At 44.3% G+C, this 27,895-nt stretch overlaps 1 protein-coding gene across 2 annotated transcripts in view; it reads right to left on the reverse strand.

The window, feature by feature from the left end:
* Positions 1-27,598, reverse strand: part of LOC111862897 (nitric oxide synthase, salivary gland) — a 148,370-nt gene extending 120,772 nt beyond the window's left edge. For both annotated transcript variants that reach the window (XM_023848702.2, XM_023848699.2), the window contains exon 1: positions 27,371-27,598. In XM_023848702.2, the coding sequence (XP_023704470.1) occupies positions 27,371-27,535 (165 nt within the window). In that variant the 5' untranslated portion in view covers positions 27,536-27,598. The remainder of the gene's footprint in view (positions 1-27,370) is intronic.
* Between the last annotated feature and the right edge of the window lie 297 nt (positions 27,599-27,895).

Below are 27,895 nucleotides of genomic sequence, written 5' to 3' on the forward strand. Positions count from 1 at the left end.
TAAGCACGTGAGAAGTGCCCCCTCCACTGTGTACGAGGCGGCACATACTCCGCCTGTTCCTGAGTTCAGTTGCAACAACAGCTCGAGTTCCTCAAGTCCACCTGTAATGCCTAATCACAGCACGGCATACACGAACAAGAGGGAGGAGGAGGGGAATAAGAAGGATAAATTCCATGGCTTGAGTCCGCAAGCGAACAATACCGACCGAGCGACCGCCGCTTGTCGGCGAAGCACCTGTGTGGTATAGTGGTCAGAGTTCGTGGCTACAGATCCAGAGGTCCCGGGTTCGATTCCCGGCACTACTAGATTTTCTGAGAAGTAGTGGGTCTGGAACGGGGTCCACTCAGCCTCGTGAGAATAATTGAGGAGCTGTTTCAAGGAAATAGCGGCTCCGGTCTAGAAAACTGAGATTAACGGCAGTGGGGATTCGTTGTGCTGACCACGTGACAGCCTCTAGCCACTGAAGCTGGAGGAGGGGAATAGAAGGAGGTGAAGAAAAAGAAAGGAGGATGAAAATAAGAACAGACAAAACAAGAGACAAAGAGGCTTCCTTACAGGAAGGTCAGTTGGTGGCAAATTGGTGAAGTGCACGCAGTGCAGGTAGTACAGGTTACACTTCCGCAGAAAGCGAGTTAGCATTTACAGATGAATGGCGTGATCTGCTCCGTGACTATAACCTGCATAATCGCACTCTTCCCAGCACTGATACCAGTTATTTACACTTGAATTTTATGTGATATTTGCATCTTATTAGTATCACCTTCTTACCTTACTGAGACCTCAGCTGTTATATTTCCATGAGATTTTACTCAGGAGCTCTCAACAGAGTACGAACACTTTAATGTACGTCCATAACATACTGCTGCTGTGAAGCAGCAACTCCCAGAGATTTAGAACGTCCGTACGCCTGTTCCTGAACGGTAAAGTTGTCCCTCTGTTTAATTGGTTAAGCACTCTGTCATGAAAACATATGGGAGTGGAGGTATACCTCCACCAATCTTAACCTCGGAACAAGAAGGAAGTGAGCGATCAGCTTCATGCACCCGCTGCTTTATCCCCGGGGAATTAGCCCCGGGTACCCATTGGAGAGAAGTCTCTTTGGACTGCAGAGTCATTCCGGACTTAGTGGAGAACAGCAAATTTTAGCACTGCCGGGAATCGAACCCGCATCGTCCAACCCATAAAATGTTCCTGCGCAGACACGAAAGACTTCGTGAATATTTCTCTGGCTGCAGTTGTATTTTCCGAAACACCAATATTAAATATTTCTGTCTTGTAGGCTTATAGACATTTACGTTTATCTTGACTTGTTTCGACTAGATAAAAGTAGTGGCCATATTCCCTATGTTATCAGACCTTCCTGGCACTTTGCAGAACTACATATAAAAACACGTTGAAGTGAACATGTGAAAATTAAGCTTATTCTGAAAGAAGTGTAAACCAAGGTTGTATATGCAGATTATCTCTTTGCAAACCGCCAAGAGTCAAGTGAATTAGTTCTTAACAAATTAGTTTTTATCTGGAGTTATAGCTTTAAAAATAAAGTAATTTCACTTTATATTATGAAGCACTGCATTTCGGATATTGAAGTGCGTTTAGAATTTCAGGTCATCAGCTAGTACGCCGGGGATTTGAATGCATCTTGAAGGCTTTCTACGAAATCGGCCTATATCGCTTTGTATTGTTAATGCGTGATTCTGGTTTGGTTGTACTTTATAAGACACATTTCCCACTACCCATAAACAGACGAAGTTATTTGTTTCTTTTCAGCAATGAAAGAGTAGCCGTGAAAATGCAATAAGAGAAAACCTGTTTAATGAAGCTAAAAAGGATATATGTCGTTTTATCTTCCCAATCTCAAGACTGCTACTATTGATTAGGTATTGATTAGGCAGTATGCGAGCCCTAAAATCATTTCCGTTACACTGTCATCTCATTCTGAATAGAAAGGGGAAGTCCCACTGTGGATCTGCGTGCATTCTGATGTACGTGCCATAGTTCAGCAGTTGATAACAAACATGCAGACCGAAACGTTTTTACCAAGAACCAAAAATAATCCGAAAGCTTCATTCCACCTATGGCGACTAATGCCATGAAGGTCTGATATCGTTAATTTCTTTTCCAGTGGTTAGGTCCTCTTGTCCGCATCGTCTTCCTTTGATTCAACTTTTCCTCTTACCTTGGACCTTCCTGTGCGTCTCTGTGTTCCGGATTGTGTTTTGTTTAAGTTTACTATCTAATGAGACTATACACGCACAGCGTTGAGCGTCGAGAGCCTATCTAAGGCAGGAACTGTTTTTGCTAGCTCGAACGATGGGATCGTGTGTTCGAATCCCACTCCAGGCACGGATGTCTGTGTGCGTTTATTCTGTGTTTGTGTTGTTGTGTGTGTAGGTAGAGGCCTTGAGACGGGCTGATCCCCCTTCCAAGGAGTCCTACTGAAGAACGTGGCCAAGGTTGTACCAAAGGACTGTACAACTGTAGATAGTAGTGCTTAATAGTTAAGCACAGGGACAACTTTACCTTTTACGTGGATATGTCTTGGGGGGGGGGGAGCTGTGAGTGAAGGGCAGTCAACTGATCAGTAAATCGGTTCACCAATCCAAACCCCGTCTTTAGTCACAGATATACTTAACATTATTATCTTCCTGTCTACGCCTAGGACTTGTAAGTGGCCTCTTTCCTTCAGCCTTTCGTAACGAAACTTTGAATGCATCTATCTTTACTCATGCGTGCTACATATTTGACCTTCCCAATGATATCGGAAAACAGTACAGAGCAAGGAATTCCTCTTTATGCAGTTTTTCCGCCTTCCTGCTACACCCACCCTCGTAGCTCCGAATGTTCTCCACAGCACTCCGCCTTGCCTCTGTTTGCTTGGTGTCTTGTTGAGTCACCGAGTGCTGTTGTCTAATCATGGGACATCCCACCTGCTCTTGCAGACAAACAATGATTCAGCAGTTCAAGCGCTTGCCGGCGCTCTGGCCGGGGACACTGATCGTTCTCTCAAAGTTGTGTAAAAAGATGCAACACTTCCACAAACTTCATCGCGGAAGTTAAGTCTAACGTGTCATCCTGCATGTCGGATTCACGGTTATCATAAGATAGGATTATTCGTGGAGAATTTTGTAATCTGTAGAGATGAGTACAGTCATTCAGTCTTCTATTCAGCAGACTCGAGGGTGGTCTCACAGAGGAAGAAATAACTTTCAGGCAACGTATACAAATTTTCATCGTTTTTACTCTTTCCACTTGATATAACCATTTATTCACTACTAACTGTTGTGAATGCGAAATTCTCCTCTGACCCAATCACGTGACTTGCGCCTCCAATTTCTTCTTCAACTGACACCAACCACCTAATAGCAGGCCTAAGCACAATAGATCATTGAAGGTCGCAGTGCGGGGGCCAGTTTTTATGGCCCACCCCTTACATATATACATAACAGCAGGTCTGCCTACTCGTCGAGTATCCACTGGTTTATGTAGAGTTAACATCCTGAAAGGGTTCTGCACCTGAATTCTTAAAAGGTGTCCCAGGCATCTGAACCGCCGCTCATTGATCGCTTTCACTATATGCAGTAAGGTAAAGTTGTCCCTATGCTTGATTAAGCACTATGCCATGAAGACGCATGGGAGAATGAAAGTATAGATCCACATTTTCTTTCCTTGGGCACTACCTGGAGGTGAGTGGTCAGTTTCAAGCGCCGGCCACTTTACCTCCGAGGAAAGAGCCCCCGGTACGTATTGGATAGGAGGTTGGGTGGACCCCAGAACCGGTCTGGACGATGCGGAGAAGAGAAAATTATTGACCCTACATGGGCTCGAACTCCGACTCCTCTCTCGTCCAGCCCATAGCCTGTCGCTCTACCGACTGCGCTATCCCGACATATGACTATATCTAGTTCATTACATAATTTATGAAGTTCGTGGTTATACCTTGAACTCCACATACCATGTTCCTTAATCGGGCCATAAATGATTCTTAATATCCTTTTCAGATTTCAGGGCACGTTTTCATCTTTCCTTTTGAGGGGCCCAGCTTGGACGTTATACCCCCACAAGAAAAAAAGTTTAGAACGTAACGTAGAAAGACGTAGATCAAAATCTGAAAGTGACATTAGCTGTTTTGTCTCTGGTCCTGAAGGTTGTTGAACGAAGTCGTCTGAAACCCCGAAACTATTTACTGATGCAGCTGGATAATGCGGCGGTTCAGGAAATTAAATATGGGGATTTTTATTGGCAGTGCTCTGTTCTAATGGGTTCTGGGTCGTTAGTTTTTCCACGCAAACGTATTTTCCGAATTCTAGGAAGCGATTTCAAGTGAGGCTGTATAATTTGAGTTTCCGCCACCAATTTCCACATTGTACTTCATCATGGTTTCTGCTAGCGGTGGTAATTTTCGTTTCTGGAGGGGGAAAGCTGAGCTTTATGGCGTTGCTAGGCGAATTGAGGCAGGAGTCCAAAGCACAGGAGATTCTTCACGAGACGCGGAACAGGAAAATGATGACGGTTCAGTTCGGCTCTTCAGCGAAAATAATATTTGTGTGACATGCCTGCGACTCTTCTGCTGAGGGCCTGTGTTCTCAACTCGCATTTACATCGTTCAAAAAAGCCATTTGCTTGAAGAGAGGCCACAGACTGGAAACAGGTTTACGTCCTGCTAAACCGCTTTTAAGTGTTCCAACCTTACCCGCTTACATATTGTGAAATGACGCCTGAAAGCCGGAGTGGTCCGTTGCTAGACGACGGCTTGCCATGGGACTAACACACGTTCCCGCGGCAACGAAGAGACGCAGTAACAGACGAACTGTTCGGGATGGTGGTCTACATTCGGTTCGCCTCGAAGTTACAGAGGGAGAGCTCATTCAGAGAGTTCAGTCATTCTGCAGCCACCTGCTCGCGCTAGTTCCTCGCTCGCGGACTTTTATACCCTGAAGATGGAGGCGATACCTTCCTCCGAAACGTCAGTTTACACAATGTCTACACGGTGCCAGATCCCAGAGGACGGCATTCTTCACGGTAGCGAACCTTTGGGTTCCATAAAATGTTTGGATATTCTTGAGCATCTGCGCAACTGGCGGCATCTCAAGAAGGGCTCAGCTCCTGGGAGGAATCTGTGTGGCTTCTGCAAAGTGTTGTCCTCAGGCATGAAGGAGTGGGCAGGGTCCTACACTTTATTAAAAGTGTAGGATTAATAAAGGGCTAATCCAAGGGGAAGCACAATACATCATTGAAGGTCGCAGTGCGGGGACCTGTATTTATGGCCCATCCCTTACGTACATACATACATCTCAAAATGGGCAAGAACAGTATGGAGCAGTGGAGTCAGGATCTGCGCAATACCGTTTCTGACAGCAAGTATGCATAAAGTTTAATCTTAAAGTTAAATCTTAATTAAATGAAATTCCCTTTTTAACAGGCCTACTCGTACCAATACGTACTAAGTCATAGCTGTGTGCAAACTCTTGCGATTATCAAGGGGCCCAATTATTTAATGTAGAAAACGCTGAATTATGCACGAACATAAGCTAAATGTTATGCTTAAACAAAATACGCACTTGCTTGCTTTTGCTTAAATTCTCGCTGACTTGCTTTCTTCCTGTTTAGTTGCTGTTGTGTCATTGTTGCACTGGTCTCCACCGGACACTACACCAGACCCATGAGATAAAAATAGAGATAAACGTGATACATCGCTATTAGTGTTAATGAAAGTATATAGCAACTTTACTGCATGTTGATATTTATGCACGAAGGTTTACTCTAAGCTGTTTGTATGGCGAGGACTTGCCCCTCTAAGCTGTGCGCAGAGGCTTATGAAAGCTAGCAGTGCCAAAATCGTTTCCCGCTACAGCCTCCAAAATGGGGTTCCCCACCCCAAGCGTCAAGACACTAATCAATTTTCCGATATGACATAGAACTTCATGTTTTCCTGTAGTTGCAGGTATAAAAATTGTCAAATTTTAACTAAATGTCCGTCTTAGGGCTCTAAGAACCTTTCATTTTTTTTCGAAATCAAATATCTAAATATGTAACGGTTCTGTGTTGTGTCAAACGCACACTTTCCGTTAAATGGTCTTCAACTTACTCTTTACTATGACACTTCCAGTTCTTAATAACAATGCTGTATAAAAATCCGAGTAAGAAATGCATTTAATGTCTTTTTTATAAGTTCATAAGCGTACACGGTTATTTTATTTTTGCGTTGGGCCATAAGTCTGATGAACCAAGACATTTTGGTTCCGGGGGTAAAAGTGTTGAGAGCCGGTGGAATAGAGGGCCGAGGCAAACTCTGAAATTCCTCAATCAGGATTACCCCCATCCCTGCCAAGATTTGAACCTAGTACCTCTCGAATACAAATCTATAGTGTTACCACTAGACAATTGTCTCGGGTTTACAACTAAATTCAGACGATCTTTCGTTCATATGGTAATCATTAGCTCAGCTTGCATTAATCTAAACATGTTCTGCAGCAACATGACCGAAGTTGTTTTCAGAACTACGATATCACTGACGGCTTCCCTCAGACTGCCTGGAAACTCCGTGTTATTTTTTCTTTGTGAAGCTTGGACACCTTGATTTGTTTCCAACTGAAGGAGAGAGGGCAAACTTCTCGTCACACAGGCTGGCATGTACTCCTGCTCCGACCGTACTCAACTCGCAGCCTCCGATGAATGAACATGCACTTTGTTATATTCGAAACAAAATCTCAAGCCGGACACACACTCGCAACCTAACCGTAACGCATGGGGACCTGGACTTGCATACGACGGGAAGAACATCCGTAGTCCACCAGATGCTCGCAGTTCGCACTGCGCCGTTGCGTTGCGGCAGAAACATTCGCCCACTTGTTCGGTTCGCGGCGCAGTCCATCAGCATTACTGTCGGCTTTCCAGCGAGCCTCAGAGGAAGTGACGTTACACCAGGAGGTTACGTGTTTCCTCTCGCGTTCGCCAGTTGAAGACTTCTCGTACGGTGCAGGCTATTTCTCCACTCGGTTTTCCGTATTCCCGTTCCTCTTTGCACATTCTAATTTGTAATGGAGTGGAATAACGGATACCAAGTCTCTGCTCTGTGATCCATCAAGTCCTAAGAATTACAGTACACTCGATAGGTTAATAAGGATAATCACCTTCGACTGTCATCTCCAGAACTCGACACAATTTTCGACAACTTAAACGACTTTCTTTGTCCCTTTATAACATCTCGGCACTTACCACGTAGAAAACAGTCTCTCTATTGTTGAGGTTTGTTTACTGATCCGTTGCCTAGCAATTGACATACTTTTGTTGCGCGCGTACGCTTCCGCGGGAATGTTTTTATGAGTCGTTGCCTAGCAATGGGACTCTAAGTCACGGTATGCTGATTTTTTCTTTTGAAGCAATGTGGCCTGATTGCATATTTGCCCTCACCCACCCGTATACATATTTAGTGCATTTATCGCCATTTTCGCAGGGGACGGAGCGCGGAGCAAGTACACACAGGAGAATAAAGAGCCACACATTCTCCACTCCCGTTATAATATTCGTATGTAAGATTTCATAGTGAAAGAAATTAATGCACCGTGTGATTCCGTTGACGAGCGACTGCGAATACATATTTTGGTGACGTTCCTCTAGGTTTCTGCATAACGAAACAGCATGCTCGTTCCTCATAGGCATGCCAAGATGGATGTGACCCGATAACAGAAGGCAGACCGTGGAAGATGGATGGAAATTGACATTGACAGCGGTGAAGTTGCACTGAGAGCATTGCGTCTGCTGTGACAGAGCCCCTCGAATAACGGAACACTTTTAATGCACTGGCTGTCTCTTTCAAAGATGTCCAATACATCCCCTTGAAGAGCCTCTACACTGACGGACGCAGAAGATGAATTTGTTTCTGCGGTGCTGTGAAGCTAATCCGACAAAAATCAGTATCTGGGCGGCTCGCCATTATCAATAGCATCCAAGTTAGGAACAAGATATATCGATGGCTTTGAGCGTGTTTGGTGTGTGGCCTCCCGAAACGGTATTCTTTCTGCCATGTTTTGACATCTTAGGCTGGGGCCACACGAGCGCACAAAATGCGCCCGTTGTAACGTGATGTGGTGTCCTCAGCAGTGTCCGTCATAAAGTACGTTCGTTACAACGGACGCATTTGTGCGCTCGTGTGGCCCCAGGCTTTAACAAGCTTTAGGTGTCCACAAAGTTACCGTTTAAACAGACTGTACAGAATGTTATAAAAAGGTTACATGCTTTAAGGTTGTATAAGACTCAATTAAATGAGCAAAAGATTTCCAGTGAAATCAGTGTCTAGTTTTGAATTTGACTGGCTGTGAGGTTGTCACTGTAGCATGCATTTAGAGAAGGATCAACGGCGAATTTTGAGGAATAATTTGTGGGATTGGATTCTCCGTAGAGGGGACTTGCATTGGCACGGCCACACATGAAGTGTGGAACACAGTAGTCAGGTTTGAGTATCAAGCACGAACCATCGCTGCTTCTTCCTCAGAAGTACGTGAGTAGTGCAACTACTGAGCCTGCGCACATGTCGCGCACTGGCCTTCTCTCAGTTCATATTGCAGTGTTATCCCAGCACCCCCCAAAATGCAAAACTCGCCCTTATCTCTGAAGGCAATGACTTAGAAAAAGTGAACCGAGTGGGTCTGCCCTTGCAATGTCTTTCATGGTAGGAGTATGCAGATGAAAGAGATTGTTACTATGGGCGATACATGGGTGCTTCAGTGCAACGGAAACATCCCAGTTCACCTTCAACAAAAGCGCTCGAAGTTTAAGGTAGCGCCATCAACTGGGATGTTTTGGGATTCTCAGGAGAGCGTGGTGAAAATTACAAGTTTGCATCGTACTGTGCAGCTGTGGTCAAGCTTGGGGTTTCAATACGCAGGAAACACCCATGCCAAGTGGTAAGAGGAGTGCAGTAGATTCTAAAGGGCTCTGACGATGGTGGATGACACACAGAATTACTGGGTATTGGACTTTTCCATCGTCCGGAATTCTAGGTAATAGAAAACACGACGTTTCGGAAACTGGATATGTTTCCGTCTTCAAGTGAGGAAGGAAGACACCTACTCAGTTGGGTCCATTTTCTTTCCTTGGCACTACAGCCCCAGTGGGCCTAGGCCTACCTTCATGAACTTCTCCGTTCACTTCGGTTTTTCTAGATCTTACACATTCGGTAGGACTCCTTGGGCGGGTGATCAGCTCGTCGCAAAGCCTCTACCTGTACACAAACACAGAAAAACGCACACACACAAACTAAACAAACTAAACCACGATTCCGGTTTCCAAGCGAGCGAAGATAGTACATGCCTTAGACCGCTCGGCTACCGTGACCGGGCAATTGGGTCCCTTAGAAAGAGCTAATCTCAGTCGGTGGACCAACCGAATTGCTGTTATAGTGGTGTAACTTCATTAATGGCCACGAAATTATCATCCGGAAATTTCTTCCTAATTGCTCTTGAATACCTCGTCATCATCATCATCATCATCGTCGTCGTCGTGGATTAGACCATATGTGGCCTGTTTCGTCCTCTTGAAGAGTATGCTGGTCCCTCTATGGTAACTATGGACGCCCTACGTTTTGTCTTCCTTCTGGACTGTATGTTAGAATTCTCTTCGGAATTTGCCTGTCTTGCATTCGTTGCACGTGAAATGCAGTATTTCCACTGTGATATGAATTTTATAATTTTAGCATTTGGATTAATGATGAAGAATGCCGTCTTCTGGGATGTGGCGCTGGTTCATCGCTCGCGGATTTCTTATACCCTGAAGATGGAGGCGATACCTTCCTCCAAAACGTCGGCTAACAAAAGACCCACACGGCGCCACATGCCAGAAGACGCCATGCTTCATAGTCACCGCCGTGGAAACCTCAAATCTTACGTGATTGAAGATGCTCAACTGTGCTTGACTACTTACTCTGCATAAGCATAAAAATAGTTCTATATTCCAATGACACGCTGAATTATATCTTTCACTTACGGGACTCTTGAGCTGAGCCACAGAATTGTTGCATTCTGATTGGCGGACTGATGAAATGAACGTGGGGGTTCTCAGTTTCGGTCGCTTCTATATTTATCTCTTTTTGTAGATTACAGACAATAAATTCCATACAGCAGGGCCCTTCTGCTAAAATAAATACAAATAACGCTCTAAAACTTTGTACTCGTGTACGCTAATATGAAGAGTATTAGAGAACTCTTCCAGCTGCTATATGTATCACCTGCTTTAATATTTGAAAACTCTGTGCCTTCCCGCGTAGTAAATTCAGATCTCCGCGAATCGTATGTTCGCAGAAGAAAGGCGTCAGTCACCACGGCCCCTGAGATGTGCACTGTCCGTGACCATGCAGCGCATCTTCATGTGTTCGGCCTCCGTGTCTCTGGCACGCACAAGGCAGGCTGCACACTAATCAGCAGGTCTTTGCAATGGAGAAGCAGCGGGTTTCCTGCGAGGTAAGAACGGGAAGAATTTGAGGCTTTGCCCTCTCGCAAGATACTTATACCAGAAGGACAAGCGGTCACTGCCTGCGAATATTCGAAGCAGAAACTTTCTCCTGCCCACCACTTTCTCTTCTTTCACTCTTGAGGCTTCAAATTGTTACTGATCAGTACCTTCAGTGTCTCGGCCCATGCGTAGTAATGTCACAGAGACAGTCCTGATCACGACACGCCTTCCGAGATAAATTCGAGCGAGATACTCTGCAATGTTTTTTTTTTAATCTCCTTTATTGACAATCAGATATACTACAGTCTTTCAGTAAATTTGCTGTCTTGTGTACAATTAGTTAAGAATTGTACACTTCAGTGGCTTGAGTGGGTCACTTCCATCGACGTGTCCCTCAGTTTTTTAGATCTTCTGGCCACTTTCGTCCAATTCTTCTGTGGTGGTGTTGCTGTAAAAGTGGCTGGAGCAGTGGGTTTGGGTGGTTAGCTAATTTGCTGAAGTGGTTGATGCTGTGTTCTTGGATGAATTCTGTGACGTATGGAGTTTTGAGGTCGGTGTGGATGGTGTGGTTAGACACGTACCGCGGTGCGTTTACAATGAGATCTATATTTGTTTTGCTGGCGCATCCCCAGAGTTGGATTCCGTATGTCCATATTGGTTTGATGACTGCGCTGCAATGTTATGACTTCATTTCGTGAGAGCTGTACTCATTGAGTTTCGGAATGACTACACTTCAGATGAGAGTGGTTATGTTTCCCTGGCTGCGTAGTGTTGTTATGGCGGTGTAGACTGCTAATCTGCACTTGCAGCTAACCGCAGCTTGATGTTGGGTTATGTTAATATCGGCGAGAGCAGTGCTGGCAGGGTGGACGTTCTAACGGCTCGCTTCGCGTCACGTCGCGTCCTGGCCCCGAGCTCTTCTCTAATTGAGGCCAGAACTAACCCTTCTCTACAGGGTGCACATGACAAATTGAGCTCAGGTGGTAACGCTACTGACTTCTGTTCGGGAGGTGCCTGGTTCGAATTTCGGCTGGGGCTCCGAGGTTATTCGTGGATTTCCTCAGTTCCTACAGTCAAATGCAAGATAGTATCTTAAATGAGGCCAAGATCGCTTCCTGCAACGACCTTTCCAATTTGTTATTTATGTCATACAGTCATTCCACGTTATATAATCTGGGCTACAGACAGTGTTTGCAAAAGTACATCTGATAAAGTAGATGAATTAATGAGTGAATAACGTAGATCAGAAAATACTTCTACTCAGCCCGATAGCTCGTGCTTCTTCGTCAGAAATACAGCCATATGCTTTACATTAATAATCACGGTAGCCGCCATTTCTCAGTAACGGGATGGCTACGAACTGTTGGACCGTATTTTAGTATCGGGCCTGAGCAGGACATTTCATCGCTACACGCCCAGAAACCCCTGATATTCACCTAGCCTATCCAATAGGCACTCCCTCAAGGGACTGAAGAGGACGGAGCGTGAAGCTTGTCACTCACTTCTGTCTAGTACCATCCGTGAATATTCCCTGTCACAGAGATAAATTAGTAGATCCTGTAGTTGATGTCTACGTACTCCAGTGATGCAAATAATTTATGTGCGCTCAGACGTTTAGAAGAAAGGAAGTAGCAGTCTGTTCTAGCATCGCGTAACGCAGAGAAGAAACATTTCAGCTTCGCCCGACATCTGTTAGTGTATATCTGTAACTAACTTCATGCAGCTGAGCTCTTCTTGAGAAGCTGCCAGTTGTGCACCTACTCAAGAACTTTCCAGCATTTTATATAACCCGAAGTTTCATTACCGTGTTGACAAGACTCCTGCACTGGTCCCTATCCTGAGCCAGATCAATCCAGTCCATACCACCTCATCCCATCTCTCTAAGATCCATTATAATATTATCCACCCACCTACGTCTCGGTCTTCCTAGGGGTCTCTTTCCTTCTGGCTTTCGCACCAGTATCCTATGTGCATTCCTCTTCTGCCCCACTCGTGCTACATTCCCTCCTCCCATCCTTCTTGATTTCTTCATACTAATTACGCTTGGCAAAGTGTACAAGTTGTGAAGCTCCTCATTACACAGTTCTCTCCAACCTCCTGTCACTTCATCTCGCTTCGACCCAAGTATTTTCCTCAGCACTCTATCGGTGTATATCTCTCTTACCAAATTTAAATAAAATCCGTCGGTAGTGGCAGATATGTAGATGTGTTTACGTGCTGGAGGGGTTCGGGTGCCCTGTTTACCACAACAGCTAAGCTAGCAGGGTCTCTCATACCAGACAGGAGCCACGCGACACGTCGAGGGCTGAAGGCGAGGCTCTTAGCCTCACCTCTAAAAGGACGCATGTTAAGAAAACTGGCGATGGATGTCGGAAGGATAATTTGGATGCTTCAGAGGACAACGAATTGCATTTCTTGCCACTTAGAATGTTCTCGGTTTACTCAGGACAGGAGAGTTAATACTATTGCAACAGGAATGGGAGAAACACGATACTGCTATTTCAGCAATTGAAGAAAATTATATCGATAGGTGAAGAAATAATAGATAAAGTTGGAATGGGCGGGGCAAGTGATTTCGAGTGGAATGGATCGAACAGTCGTTATGCGGAAAATAGAGAAACTAAGCTAGACGGTAGAGATAACATGGCAGGTTCAAGGTGAAAGCAAGGAGATGAAACGAAACGGAAAATAACACAGAAGAATGGACATTACTCGTAAAGGATATCGAGGTCCTTAGGTGCTCGTAGAGCCAAGAAATATTAATCTTAAGTTAGTTTCAAAAAGGAGACACGCAAACAGGAAAGTCAGAAACATTCAGTATTTCCGCCATGAGTTCACTTTATATACTTTATGCAAAGAACACGTAACGGAAAGTAACAATACAGTGACTGCTGCGATGTCATGAAACATTCAGTCACGTAAGCAGATTCTAGATAGACTAGATGAGCCAGTGTTGTAGGATTGGCCTGTTCTAATGGAAATTATATTTGGAAGCCAGCAGGGACTCCTGTCCGTAAGCAGAAGCACAAAACACACATCCAGTTTGCGATGATTCAATCTGGTGCCACGAATAGAGCAGCGACATCTGGGGGCACCTTTTTCATTTGCACCTCTATGTGTTATTTAAATATAAACAGAGGCCACTTATATACATATTACGTATATGGAAGTAAATGGTTTGTGTGTGTGTGGTACCGCAACGCCCGTAGATTTAATTAAGCGAATATTCAGCAGTAATTCGGGATTTGTAATTAAATCGTGAAGCCCGCACGCCATACGAGAGCCAGCTGTGTGTGTGCGTGTAAATTTAATGGTAAGGTTAAATCAGGCAACTATCGTGATCGTGATCTTAACAGACTTGTAGGAAGAACGTGTGTGAACGCCATCTTTACTTCAGAATACGTACCGGGTGGTGCAAAAGAATTGTTTTCTTTTGAAAAGCAACGAAAATTAACAGGCCAACGAATTTTGGTGGAATGTGTGTTCTTAGAAACGAAATAAGTATGTTGTAACGTGGATGGCCAGAGCGTTGCTAAGTAATGTCTTGGTAAACAAGCCGCAGCAATGGAGAGAGTATTTTCTATGAGGTCCGCGCCGCAACCGTTCCCTTTCAATGGTTCGGTAAACAAGTTTCGTCAATTAAGAACTGTTTTCCGTGGGGTCCGTGCAAAAGAGTTATCATAATAAACAGCGCTACGATTCAGTTCTGAGTTCTCGGTAGGATACAGTCGCGGAAAGTTCGTCGACCTGAGAAGACTTGGTATGTGATTAGAAGGCTTTATTCATGTGTAATACTTGGAGTGTGTGATGCAGTGAGACTGCTGTAGTTCCTGCGTCTTAGTTGTGGTGCCACGAGAGGACCAGCTAGCGCTGTATTTGAAAGTGATTAAGAGAGACTGTAACGAAGGTGCCAATAAATCCAGTCACCGAACTAGAACCCGTCATTTTCGTCGCGCGTACCACCCTACACGTGACAATATGTACAATATATTATTCGGTTTCATTTATTCGTACATAGGGCATATATTTCACATTTTGCCATTTATTTATAACTTAATAAAAATATTTTGTGTGATATTTAATACTGACGGCAGTGGTTGTGAAGAATTTATCTTCCGGGATATAGCGCCGCATAGTACGCTGAAAATCAGCCGACGTTTTGGAGGAACATGCCGCCTCCATATTAGGGTTGAAGAATACAAGCATCAGTAGCAACAATAACATTACACAACAACTTGTTACCTTACTCGCGGAGTACTTTACGAGTAACGTTATCAGTGGCAGGAATGCGTATGCTTGTACTGAGAGGTTTGGATTCGTTCTGTTACAGCGTGTCATATTTAATGCCGTACAAACAAAAGAAACGCATATTGGCAATGAAAATCCCGAAGGTCGTTTTGTTTTGTTGAGTTCGGTACGTAAACGGTCGGAAACTTCAATCGATGCCTTAAGTAGGCAGCTTTTTGTGTTCTGTGGGGACGCATTGAGAGGTGTGAACTGTTTTGCGAAGGTAACGCTGCTGGAGTGTTACAGCACGGGCAGGGAAATAACATCTCTTATGAACAGGCCGTAGCAAATTGACTCTTGCTTTTTATCGAAACTCTTTGTAGGCCCAATATAAATTTGTAATTTATATATATATAAAGAAAGAAAGCAGTCTTCTGGGATGTGGCGCCATGTAGATGTTGTGTTAACCGACGTTTCGGAGGAACTTCAGGGTAGAAGACAAGAAGAAATCCACGAGCGAACCAGCGTGATCAGGTGCAACAAACTGTTGCATAGTTATAGTCACCGCTGTGTAAACCTCAAATGTTACAATATATATATATATATTGGCGGGACTTGTACGAATTATACGTAAATATTGATGGCAAGTCTCTCTGAAGAAGTCAGTCTGTGGTCCTAAGCACATGTTCAGCACATTCAACTCTTGTAACAACGGTTCAGACTTTGCTCCAAGTTCAGGCTGTATGCAGTTCCTCTGCTTGATTTGAAAGACCGGCTCATCGTTTTAAGAAATGGCCACTGTTGTTAATATGCATTTCTATCCAACTTCATGTCTGATATTTCTGTAAGAAGCATCTTGTGCCCTAGTAAGGCCCACCGAGTGTAACAAGCTTAATGCGGAGAGTTTGCCTTTGCATGTTTCGGTCACCGTTGGCCGTCATCAGAAGGCTTATCCAGCTTTACCCTTGTGTCCGGACTTCCACAAGCACTCTTGTCCGCAGAGTCAGGTTTGCTGTCACTTGCCTGCCGATACCAAAACCGAGTGGAGAGCGATTGATTTATCTTCAGAATCTGATAACATTTGACTAACAAACTAATGTCATAATGTCGGGTCCTTGTTGAGAGGTCACCAGTCGCTCATCTACTCAAGAATATCACATTTTATGAACTGAAATTTCATTACCGTGTTCACAAGAGCCATCCACTGGTCTCTCTCCTGAGCCATCCACTGGTCTCTCTTCTGAGCCAGATCAATCCAGTCCATAACGATCCATTCTAAGATCAATTTTAATTTCATTTTTTCCCACTAACGTCTAGTTCTTCGTAGTAATCTCTTTCCTTCTGGCTTTGCCACAGAAAAACTCCATGTATTTAAGTTAGGTCTTATGTGTGCCACGTGCCCTGCCCGTCCCATTCAGTCAAGCCTCAGATGCCTGACGATCTCGTGCCTCCTCCTTGTAACATATTGTGACATGATACCTAAAAGCCGGAGTACACGTACATTGCTAGGCAACGGCTCGGTAAACAGGTTCCAGCGGAAATGAACTTGCAGGCAACAACAGGAAAAGTACCATTCCTATGCAGCAGCAAGGTAAACACACAGGAAACTGTGCTTTCTGTTGGGGCCTCCCCGAGTCTACATAACTGGAATAACTGAGGGAGTCTCTTCAGTCGGCAGTCTAAGAGATTGAGAAGAGGTGGCAACGAAACAGCTTGCAGCTAAATCAGAGAACTGGATAGGGAGTTCCGGGGTTCGCAGCTGGCATATGACGGAGGAATCGAGAGGGTTCAGCTGAGAGCTCAAAGTCTTTATGTGCCCTGTAGCACAGTGAGACTGTTATAGTTCCTGTATTAAAATCCGTTGCCAGGAAACGGCTAGTGGAGGCTGTAATAGGCTGTGCACATTAGTGTTTGCAGCAGTGAATTGTAAAGTGCGGAGATAGAGGTAGCGCTCAGTTACTTGTAATTACTAGTTTACTGTATAAATACAATAAATCCAAATATCCGATCCAAACCCCGTCTAATAGTCACTCCTACACGTGACAACATCTTTCGCATCTAAATTCCGATTTTCTAAAAATGTAAATTTCAATGAAAATGTACTGTAAATAGAGGTCTGAATGTAGTGCAACGCAAAATGGCTCCAAGACTGATGTATGATATTTTTTAAGAAGAGCAGGATTTTGTGGAATGCAAAGCTGGTTAGTCTGGAAGACACGTTCCGTTGTTTCAGAGGAATGTATTGCCTCCATCGTCAAGGTCCAAGTGTAAGCCAAACAAACATACAGCCAGGGTCAATTAGAACTTGTTTGCTTAGTTCTCTCTCCGTCCCTGAAGATGGAGGCAGAAGGCTCCTCCGAAACATCAGTTAACTTCTACAATCCTACACGGCGTCACATCCCAGGAAACAGAACTCGTAATAGGCACTGCTGTGAGGATCTCGACACCAAGTAAACATTGTAAGATTTGTTTGTTTCTTACATAGAGTCGAAGGACCTACCCGGAGACTGAGGGTACTTGAGAACAGGGTGCTGCAGATAACGTCTGGACCGAAGAGGGATGAAATGGTACAGGTTAGAGAAAACTGCATAATGAGGAGCTTCATAAATTTACTCTTCTCCAAGTGTAATTAGAATGATCAAGCCAAGGAGGATGAGGTGGACAGGGCATGTAGCACGAATAGGGAGAAGAGGAATGCATATAGGATATTGGTGGGAAAGGCAGAAGGAAAGAGACCACTAGGAAGACCAAGATGTAGGTGGGTGGACAATATTAAAATGGATCTTAGAGAGATAGGATGGGATGGTATGGATTGGATAGATCTGGCTCAGGATAGGCACCAGTGGAGGGCTCTTGTGAAGACGGTAATGAACCTTCGGGTTCCATAAAATCATGGGAAATTCTTGAACAGCTGCACAATTGACTGCTTCTCAAGAAGGGCTCAGCTCCATGGAGTTAGTTTTAGTCAGCTAGCATTTATAAATTTGTTTCACAGGTGCCTGGGGGGAAAAAAAGAATATGAAACTTGCAGCCGGACTTTTTTTTTTCCTTGGCACTACAGCCCCAGTGGGCCTAGGCCTACCTCCATGAACTTCTTCGTTCACTTCGGTTTTTCTAGATCTTACACATTCGGTAGGACTCCTTGGGCGGGTGATCAGCTCGTCGCAAGGACTCTACCTGTACACAAACACAGAAAAACGCACACACACAAACTAAACATCCATGCCCTGAGTGGGATTCGAACCCACGATCGCGGTTTCCAAGCGAGCGAAAACAGTGCAGCCGGACGTTACCCTGAGTAATGAAGTGCGTATTAGTATTGAAGGCGGCTGGCTGAGTCTGTCACGAGGCTTACCAGACGCGTGGGCTGGCTCTGCTGCCTCTACTACCCGCCTTCAGGGCTCAGTCAGATGGAAGCTGACACGGAAATCGCTTTGGACACTCCTAGTACTTCTTATTCATTGGCTGAACCAGCTCTGGTCTCTCGGTAGATCCCCGTTTTCTGTGGCATTGCCGTGCACAGTCCGAAACTGACTTAAAATTACGTGAGGGTCAACTTCGAGTTTAACAGAATGTAACTCGAGAAACAGCTACTGATATGAGAGTAACTGCGGACGCTACTTCAAGTGGAAAGATTGTGCTAATTTTCAGATAAGCCATGATCACTCCTAAGTCCCCGTTGTTATTGTATGATCTATCGGTTGCATCAGAAACTCGTGGTCCGAAGTAGCATATCTCCCAGGAGCAGTTACATGAATGCAACTCAGTTCTACTGGTCGGAATTGTGTCCTGCCTGAAGAAACATTAGACAACGAACAGGTTGGTGTCGAGATAATGCTTCCAGTTTATATTTGGGAAATACTTGGTTCGAATCTTGGCCGGGACACCGCCTGTCCTGACTGAGGTTCGCCGCAATTTTCCTCAGTCACTATAGTACAGGTACATTTCTTGATAGTATCTTAAAAAGACAACCACTTCCTTCCAAATCCTTTCCAAAGCATCGTTAATTTCTCATCAGGCGCTGCGTAGACTTGATACTGAAGGCGTCGTTGAATATTCCACGAAGGAAGACAATTTAAGTTGCAATTTGAGTGACTTTGCAGTCTTGAATATTAAAATATAGTAGCTGCAGAGTTTTCTACGAGTTATGTCGTCCAGGCAAGAGTTATTCCAAATATGCCGCATTTGTCTGAATAAGATACGCATTGTTTGTCCTCTCTATTCGCGAACATGAAGTACTGGTAAAATGTACAGAACATTTTAATAGAACTGGACAGTGTCTCTAAGTTCATTAATACAGCAGTACGGGACGCATTCAGCTGGCAATCTGAATGCAAGAATTAAACAAGAAGTCCTGCCAATAACTAATCTCCTACATCAATTTTATACGGCACAGAACGTATAGAGAACAATGCGTCCAACATTTCTTCTGTTGTTGTATGCGTATTCAGTGCCACGGTAACGTTTTTACCGAGCTCTTGCTTAGCAACCTTAGGACGGATAAGCACAGACTGATGGGAGGAATTTATGAAGTACGCCGTTGAGATGGGCTCTGGTGCTGTGATGTATTTTGTTTTCAATGGGCTCTTCCGTCCCATTCAGGGCCCAGGCCTCTTATTCAGTTCCGTAATCATTTTACACAGACGGTTGGAAACCTTGGGCGAGTGATCAGCCCGTCACAAGGCCTCTCCCTACACACAGGACAACACAAACACACAATAAACGCACACAGACATCCATGCCTTGAGTGGGAGTCGAACCCATGATCCCAGCGTCCCAGCCTTAGACCGCGCGGCCACTGCGACCGGCCGTGTGCCTTGACATAGATACTGGCTCAGGCATTAGGAAGTTACTGGGGCGCGGGAGGGACAGACAGACAGACAGGATGGAGGTCTCATCAAGATAAAGCAAATAGGCCAGAAACAATTGCATGGGCATAGAACAGAACCGGATATCCGAAGGATCTATGCCATGTAGACGTAGGAAGTCTCAGAAGAAACAGCATGAGGCTTACTTTGCAGCTGATGATGATTATACATAGGCAGTCCTTTATAGTGTGTACGAACTAATTAGTAAATTATGTAAAACATGTGAAAATTACATAATATTAATTAATATTTGAGGTTTTCACAGCGGTGACTGAAGAATGCCGTATTCTTACATCGTTTTGCTATAAGCTTTCAGAACTGGAATGCCAGCTTCATTCTAATTCAAAACAGTGGTGCAGTTCAGAAGAAGGAATAAAACTGAATGTGTAAATGCCAGTTAAAGTCTGCTTCATGAAGTCATGACTATCAAACAAAAAATTTAAATTTCTTGTTATGTGGTTGCATGTACAGAGTATGTCTCTCCGGAAACCCCAACAAAAATTTGGAATCATTCTGTATACCAAATAGGTACTGTGAATGAAATTTTTGCCGAGGTTTGCGGAGGGACTTATGAATTACCCTGTAGCTTGTTGAGCATCATTCATGTTGCAAGCAACGGCGAGTGTGTGTTGCGTCCATACTACTTCCTGTGGTGACGGAGTACAATACAGAAACTTCACACGCACAATATGATTACGCGCGACACGGATTTAATTAGTCACGTAACGACAGTTGTTAAGAAGAAATTGAGTAGCCATCACAGTTTGATCAGCTGATTCATTAATCGCGAAGCAGAAACACGAAACTCTTTGAATGGACCTCCGAAACAGATTGCGCCTCGCGCTGTCTTATTTTCCTTTGCTTGCTGACGTTTTGAAGAAAATGACTTAACATATCAAACACAAAAAAAAAAAGGAAATACCGATAGAGAGAAAATGGAAATAGCATTGAGAATGAATCACAGGCCTAGCACTAAGCTAAGTGCACCACGTAGGTCTGTGAACATTACGCCTCGTAAAGCAAATACTTTTTCCGGGCTAACTTAATGTTCAGACCTGAGTTAAGGTTCACTGCCAACGATTGGAATCCCGTCCCAATTTATATCTGCTCATGCTTCAGTCCGATAGCTTCCAGCGCGGAAGGATTTATTTGCCGTAACTTGGGCATTCATTTCAGCCACAAAGGAGGAACTAATTTATCCAAGCACAGTGTTGCCAAATGTGTTACCAAATACGTTTCTAAGTAAAGAATCTCTCACTGCTATCGCCAATAAATAGACCAAGATATTTTTGTTTTTGTGTTGATCATCTACAATCTTCATAATACTGTCTGCAAGTTCGCTGTTGAATTCATAAAAAAATTGTGGCACTTGTACGAGAATGGTCAGTGACAAAGAATAATCTTTGTAGTGTGCAACACGGATATAAATTCAGTATAGTTCAATAAAGAAATGTGATCCTCACCATAGTATTAGTATTATTATTATTAGAGGGGGTGGGTTTCCCCATGCACTTGGACCAGTTATTGGTCCATTGTGCGTACCCCTTTAATTTCTACTGTCGCCATAACCTACCGGTACTGGTGCGTGCTATCAGCCCCGTTCAGCCAACGAGGTCGGCCGTCGGTACCTGATATTTCCGCCATCTCCCAGAGGCATTGGAAACTACTTGGGCAAGAAATTGTTGCCTAATTTTGCTCAGAGGTCTCCTAGAGATATGAGGATCTTTTACGTGCCGTAAATCTACGACACGGGACCCACGGCTTAAAGTCCCTCTCGGATGACTTGTTCCCTGAATTTTTCCCCCCTTAAAAATTCCACGACCTCCGCCGGGTTTGAACCCGCGTACCTTGAGTCATGAGGTGGGAACGTTACATAGTAATATAGTGTGACATGTTGCGCTAAGGAGAACCACCCCCCACCGGCAGTGACGCGGCGGGTGAGTCAGCGCTCCCCTCCCCCTCCTCCGCACGGTAACGANAGATCCGGACGTGTGTGTAATTGTGTAATTGGGAGCGTGTGATACAGTGATACCTAGCTCCCCTACTGTCAACGTGTTACTACTGAAGACAGAGTGAACTGATTTGCGCATAGGGTTATAAGTCGTGAAACCCCGCAACAGTGTCGACAGATTAATGCGATTAGGGTTATAAAGTGTGAAACCCCGCAACTGTGTGATAAGTAATTGTAGCCGTTATTTGTAGATTGTTAAATAAACCAATTAACCATCTCTACGGCGTCTTCGGTAACGAAACACGTTACCGTGCGGAGGAGGGGGAGGGGAGCGCTGACTCACCCGCCGCGTCACTGCCGGTGGGGGGTGGTTCTCCTTAGCGCAACATGTCACACTATACTCTCATGAGGTTAAGAACAGCAAACTTTCTTTGTTTCAAACTCTTCAGTCTCTATTTTGTTACTCTTTAGAATCATAAATTGATAACTGTGCAATGTAAAATCTGTTTCTATGCATGATTTCTACCGGTTCCTGTGCCCATCACGTTGAATTTATCAGTCAAATCTAACGAAAGATTTGTACCGTCGCCATTTTGTAATTGTCAGTTACCGTGGAGTTTGTAGGTACCTGCCCTCGTCCAGGAATTCATACGCTTCGTCCTGTTTATGCACCCATCTCAACTCTTGTCATGCCATTGAAACCTAAGATTCATATCGCGCGGCTGTTATGTTATTGTTTCGAACTAGTGGAAAATGCCCATTAGAATTCACTTACAGTTCTCTTATAAATTTCCCTTGTCTCTTGCCTTCTTTTCTCCCGTTTCCATTGTCTATCGATTTTATTTGACCTATATGTGGAAGTATGTTCATGCCAGACATCGGAAGTAACCACAACTTCTGTGAGGACATAGTACACCACAATCACAAGACATCTCCTATTCCATATGTATATACAGAGTGCCACTAAAATTGCGGGCAAATTTTTGGTACGAGAAACAAGAAAAGACAATCCGCGTGGGTTCGGAAACGTTTAATTTGTAAATTATAGCTGAAACAGAGTATATTTATGAAACTGAACATGCTGAACATTTCTTCGCTTCAGCAGTGCTCTAGAAGGATGAGGCGCGTTGTGGTAGAGAGGGAGGATCAGCATTCACAACTCTCACCAGTGGGCAGAGGAGAGTTCTATACACCACCAGAATTTCAGCATTATTGCGTGGGCAGAGATTATTGGTGATTTATTGGTAGGCCCGCATTTTTTGCCACATCGGCACATCTACATGATATGCCAAAGCTACTGGAAGTTGTGCCTCTGGTAGTCAGAGCACGAATGTGGTGCATCCGCGCTAGTACTGCGGCACATCTTAGCCGCGCTGTGCGAGATGTTCACAGTAACACCTATCGTGACTGATAAGACGGGTAGAGGAGGACCCACTGCATGGTCTCCACGCCAGATTCGAATCCTCTGGATTTTCACCTGTGGGGACACCTAAAGACCCTTGTGTATGCAGCTCATGTTGACGCCGAAGAGGCACTTCACCATCGCACTGTGGATGCCTGTGAAGCTATCCGCAACTACCCCGCCATGATGAGACGCGTCGAGGCGTGCACTGAATCCCATGGAGGTCATATTGAGCCCTTATTGTAAACGTGCTCTTTCAGCTACACCTCACAAATGAAATTTTTCCACACACTTTTCGATTTAAACATTTGTTCTTGTTTCGATATGAGGAGCTCTTACCCGAAATTCGTCCGCACCTTTCAGTTACACTCTTTATAGTGTGTGTGTATCTAAATGAAATTTGCGTAAGAGTGTGACTATAGACGGGGTTTGGATTGGAGAATGGATTTATTGGCCACTTATACGCACGACTAGAAAACACCACCGCTAACCCCCACAATTCACAAAACATCACAGTACACGCTAAGTTTTTCCAGCCTGCTGTGTCTTCAGCAACCATTCCATAGCAACGGCTTCTAACCGTGGAGATGCTCCAGCTTCACGCGCTCAAATTCTCTCTTCAGAGACTCCCGTACAGAACTAACTTGGTCTCTGCAGTTGTCTTCTTTATAACTCCTCGGCACGGACTAGGTAGAAACCCCCGTTTCCAAGAGTATCTCTATTGTTGTGCGTCGATTCGTTGCTGCAGAAACGTGATTGTCAAGCCGTTGCCCAGAAACGGCCCTGGTATATCCGCCCATCTCGCGGTCGTTGCATAGCAACGGCTCTACGAGCTACAATATTTTTAAATACAAAATACCAGGGCCTTGCACTTCTTGGCACTGACGTTGTTATCAACTCAGTAGTTCATGCAGGTAGGTAGGTAGGCGGGTGAGTGGGTAGGTAATTTCAGTTTATTCTTTTTCGGAGTTTGGATCTATGCCCTGTGCGAATATACTGTTCTGAGATTGCAGCTCGTGTTTGTGAGCTGAGGCGAGGCAGGTAGACTGGGATCTTCGGTTCTCACAACTGTGACATGGTACAGTTTGGTAGATGTTTACCGACTGTTCGAATGAATCTGCTGCCTGTATCCTCAGGGTAGAAAAGTGTAAAGATGGAGGCAGTAACTATCGCCCAAACGACATTGCATCACACCTCAGAAGACAAAATTTGGAAATGGAATGGATGCTTCAGTAGGGGAATGGAGGGAACTGTGAAACAAGTTTCATCGTTGCACCGTGCATAAAGTGTTGTGAGGCTCGAATCAAGGACGCTGGGTTGATGTGAACATGCAGCAGTACCAAAGATACAGTAACCATGGTAAGAAAATTACTTAAAATCTTTTCGGAGCGTAAAGGTACTGAAGTGTTGTCAGGGCCATTTTTTCTTTTTTCTTTTTTTTAGTTTTAAGTAAGTCCAATGCCCCTTTTCTCTTCTTAAGAAATTTTGGAGCCGAAATATGTGAATGAAGCACAAAAGGAACACACAACTGAGATGTACATAAGGGAAACACGAATAGTAGGAAATAAAGTTCTGAGGATCTGAACTCATTGAACTGCCTCAAAATCTGTTCCCTTTTGTAACTTCGGTGACGAGACTTCAGATTATAGATTTATACCCATTCTGATGATACAGACTTCGAACTTCTGCTCTGCTATCATCTGCTCTAATAGAACGTTTCCTTGTTTTCACAGCCATCCCTAGGCGCCCTCTCCGTTGCTGCATTCGAAAAGGCCATGATTGGCAACGTCTTCCACACCCACACCTATTACCTTTCATGACCATATTGCCGTAACATTCTACATCATATCTCACAAACAGGTCGCTGTGTCGACCTTCATGTGACCTTCATCTGAATCCACTTCCGTCTGTTTTATGAACATTTACGGCGAATTTGAAGCGTCGAATCGATTGTGCTCAGATATTCTTGTCTTCATTTCTAATGAGCGTACGGTTATATAAAGTGAATGAAGGTCCGGTCAGCGGGAGCGAGATAAATAGTTGGTAACGTAACTTCAAGATAAGGCGTTTCGCGTTCTGCATCCTCTGTATGGTGCCCAGAGCCTGGTCGATAGGCAACCGAGTTTGCACACACCGACCCTCCTCCTCTTCAGTAGGTCTACATAATGCAGATTGCTGTAATTAGATTTAATATATATCTTCTCGTCTTCTCGAGGAGCCGCGGTAGCGCAGTCGGTACAGCGACTGGCTACGGGCTGGACAGCCGAGAGGTCGCAGTTCGAGTCCGCGCCCCGACCCTTGCTATGCAACGGATCCGTAAACACGCCTCTACAACAGTAGGAGAGCTGTGTTTTGTACGTTGTCCGTACCGAGAAATTATCATGAAGAGAGTTAGGGTGAGCCAGTCAGATTTTTTTTTAATTCGCTTAGTGGGGTTGGAGTCCAGTTGGGTCCACTCGGCACGGCGGCCACTGATTGGCCTATTGTAGCTTGCCCCAGGTGATTATGATGATGGAGAATTTGGTGGAATGAAGATTGGCAGGGGAAACCGAAGTGCCGGAGAAAGCCCGACCCAGCGCCACTTTGTCCACCACAAATTCCACTTGACCAGACCCGGGATCGAACCTGGGCCGCCACGGTGGGAAACCAGCTATGGCGCAGCCCGAGCCAGTCGGTTTTGTACTGTAGGCTGTGTAGAGAGGACTTCAGGGCGGGAAGATGAAGAATGTCCACAGTTAAAACCCGTTAACAGAAAACGACTAGTGAAGACACTGCAGGCTGGAGGAGTCGTAGCATGTAGTGATTTGTAAAGTGTGAAGATGAGCGGTGACGCTGTAATTATTTGTATTTCCGAGTCGTGTGTGTAAGTGGTCAATATATACCTACACCAATCCAAACCCCGTCTATAGTCACACACATACTACGTCACAGTATCGATGTATCAAAATTACTTTCTCCATAAACCTTAATTTACACCCTAGTACTAAATTTTAGGAAAATCTCTTCATTAATATTGTAAACGCAATATGTTCACAGTTGAAGGACTTTCGTTTATTGTACCTAATAAAGACAGTTAGCAGAACACAGATCGGATAGTTCTGAGTGGCAAGGATGTATAGCCTCGTATTGCTTTGGTGGAAATTTCCGAGTTATGAGACGAAAATACTGCTTATATCTGAAAAGTTGACTGAAGAGAACAGGTATATTTACCACCGCCGCGCCATGAAGGCCACGAGTTGAAGCTGCATTCTTAAAAACGTCTGCTTTTATCCACAGTTAAAGTGTATCCCATTCACGTGCATTCGATTCAGTTGCAGTGCAGTTCTGGACGTGCTGGTGAAGAGATATCACGAAAAGTCTTTCGGGAATGGAACCCCTACCATTTAGTCCGTAGTCCTTAAGGAAGGCAAGGAGTTTTCAGAAAGTGGAATTTGTAACAATAAGTGTGCCAGAAATTTGGGAATTTCAAATACAGGTTTGACCTTCGCAGATCGCATATTCAGCGACAAACCTGTAATATACATCAGGAAATTTAGAAATTCTATTTTAATATACAAAAGTAGAACCACAGTGCTGAACATACAAATGCGATTGCTCCAAATGTGCTCTTGATCTGACAGGGCAACTTAACAGTACACCTTCGCGTCCCTCTTATGAAAGGACGATCTTTACGTAAAATCATAGACCACTGGTAGCATTTGATCTGTGATATAGCAAAAATCTTGAAGCCATTAAATTTATAGTTTTAAATGAAAAGGATCTATATAGAGAGAAATTGATTTCATTTTCGTGCGTTCTCCGATAGAATTTCATAAACGAAAATGTCTTTACTATTTCTGTAGTAACTTCGGTTCAGGAGTTGAGAATTATTTTTAGAATTAGATGGATGCTGAGAATCAGTAGACCCCCCCCCCAAAGGAAAGTGACAATTTATACTAGGCAGCCTAAAGTCAGTTAACTGGCTAATAAAATATGCACTAAAATACTTTAGAAATGACTTTGTTATTTTATTTAATTTATAAAAATTGAGTGCACAAATCAGAAACCGTTTTACAAAATGACAGGTAGATTTAAATCGCAGAGTTTTTATTAATATTTTAACTTATATAACTTTGGGCCTTTCTGTTCTGTAAAATAAACTTACGATATAATTTCGGGAATTCCTACCTGTATTTCCTATGCCGTATTCGGCGGCGCTCTCGCCTCTGATAACTGAATGACAGTGAAAGAAAGGGCTCATAACCTAATTTAAGGCACTGTCCCGACATACGCCACGCAGGAGTGAGAAAAGGAACGAATACAAGAATTTCCTAATTGGGGAAACTTGACATCCCGGGCGAGAATCGAACCGGGCATTTCCAAGACACAAATCAAAACTCTAGCCTTTTATGCTAACATGCTCGGTGCGACGTTACTGTTTGACCAATCAAGTGACTGTACCAGATTAAGTAATTTTGAAATGCCTCAACTTACCTCAGCCACCTTGAAGTGCAGGGAGTCGTAGGCCTCTGCCCTTGAGCCCAGGTTCCTCAGCTTCATGGGCTTCCTGTGGGACGGCGAAGCGGGCTGGGACGGGCCAACAGGAGCGATCCTGTCTTTGTCCTTCATGATGTTGCAGCCTTCCCCACACTGAGCCATGTGAAGCGACGCTACATCGAGTCTCGCGCCGCGGCGTCGTTACTGCCAACGACGACTCCTACAGGTTCCTGGGAACCGAACGAACATCACGGCGCTCATGATAACATAACTCGCGCAAACATGTGGCCAGCTACGGCTGACAGCAGGAGTTAGCACCGCGTTTCAAGCTTACGAATCGCATTAAAATCGTCTGGTCCTATTGGTTATTGATCCAACATTCTACTGCACAAGTACGCAACAATGAGTACAGAATTCTTGTGAAATACAATACAAATTTAAGAAGATACCTACAAACTTAAGGCAATACAGAAGGTATTTCTGATGAAGCAACAGTTACCAGTTTTCTGTTAACTCAAAAGG

This window comes from Cryptotermes secundus, unplaced genomic scaffold, assembly GCF_002891405.2.
Source record: "Cryptotermes secundus unplaced genomic scaffold, Csec_1.0 scaffold528, whole genome shotgun sequence".
Classification (NCBI taxonomy): Eukaryota; Metazoa; Arthropoda; class Insecta; order Blattodea; family Kalotermitidae; genus Cryptotermes; species Cryptotermes secundus.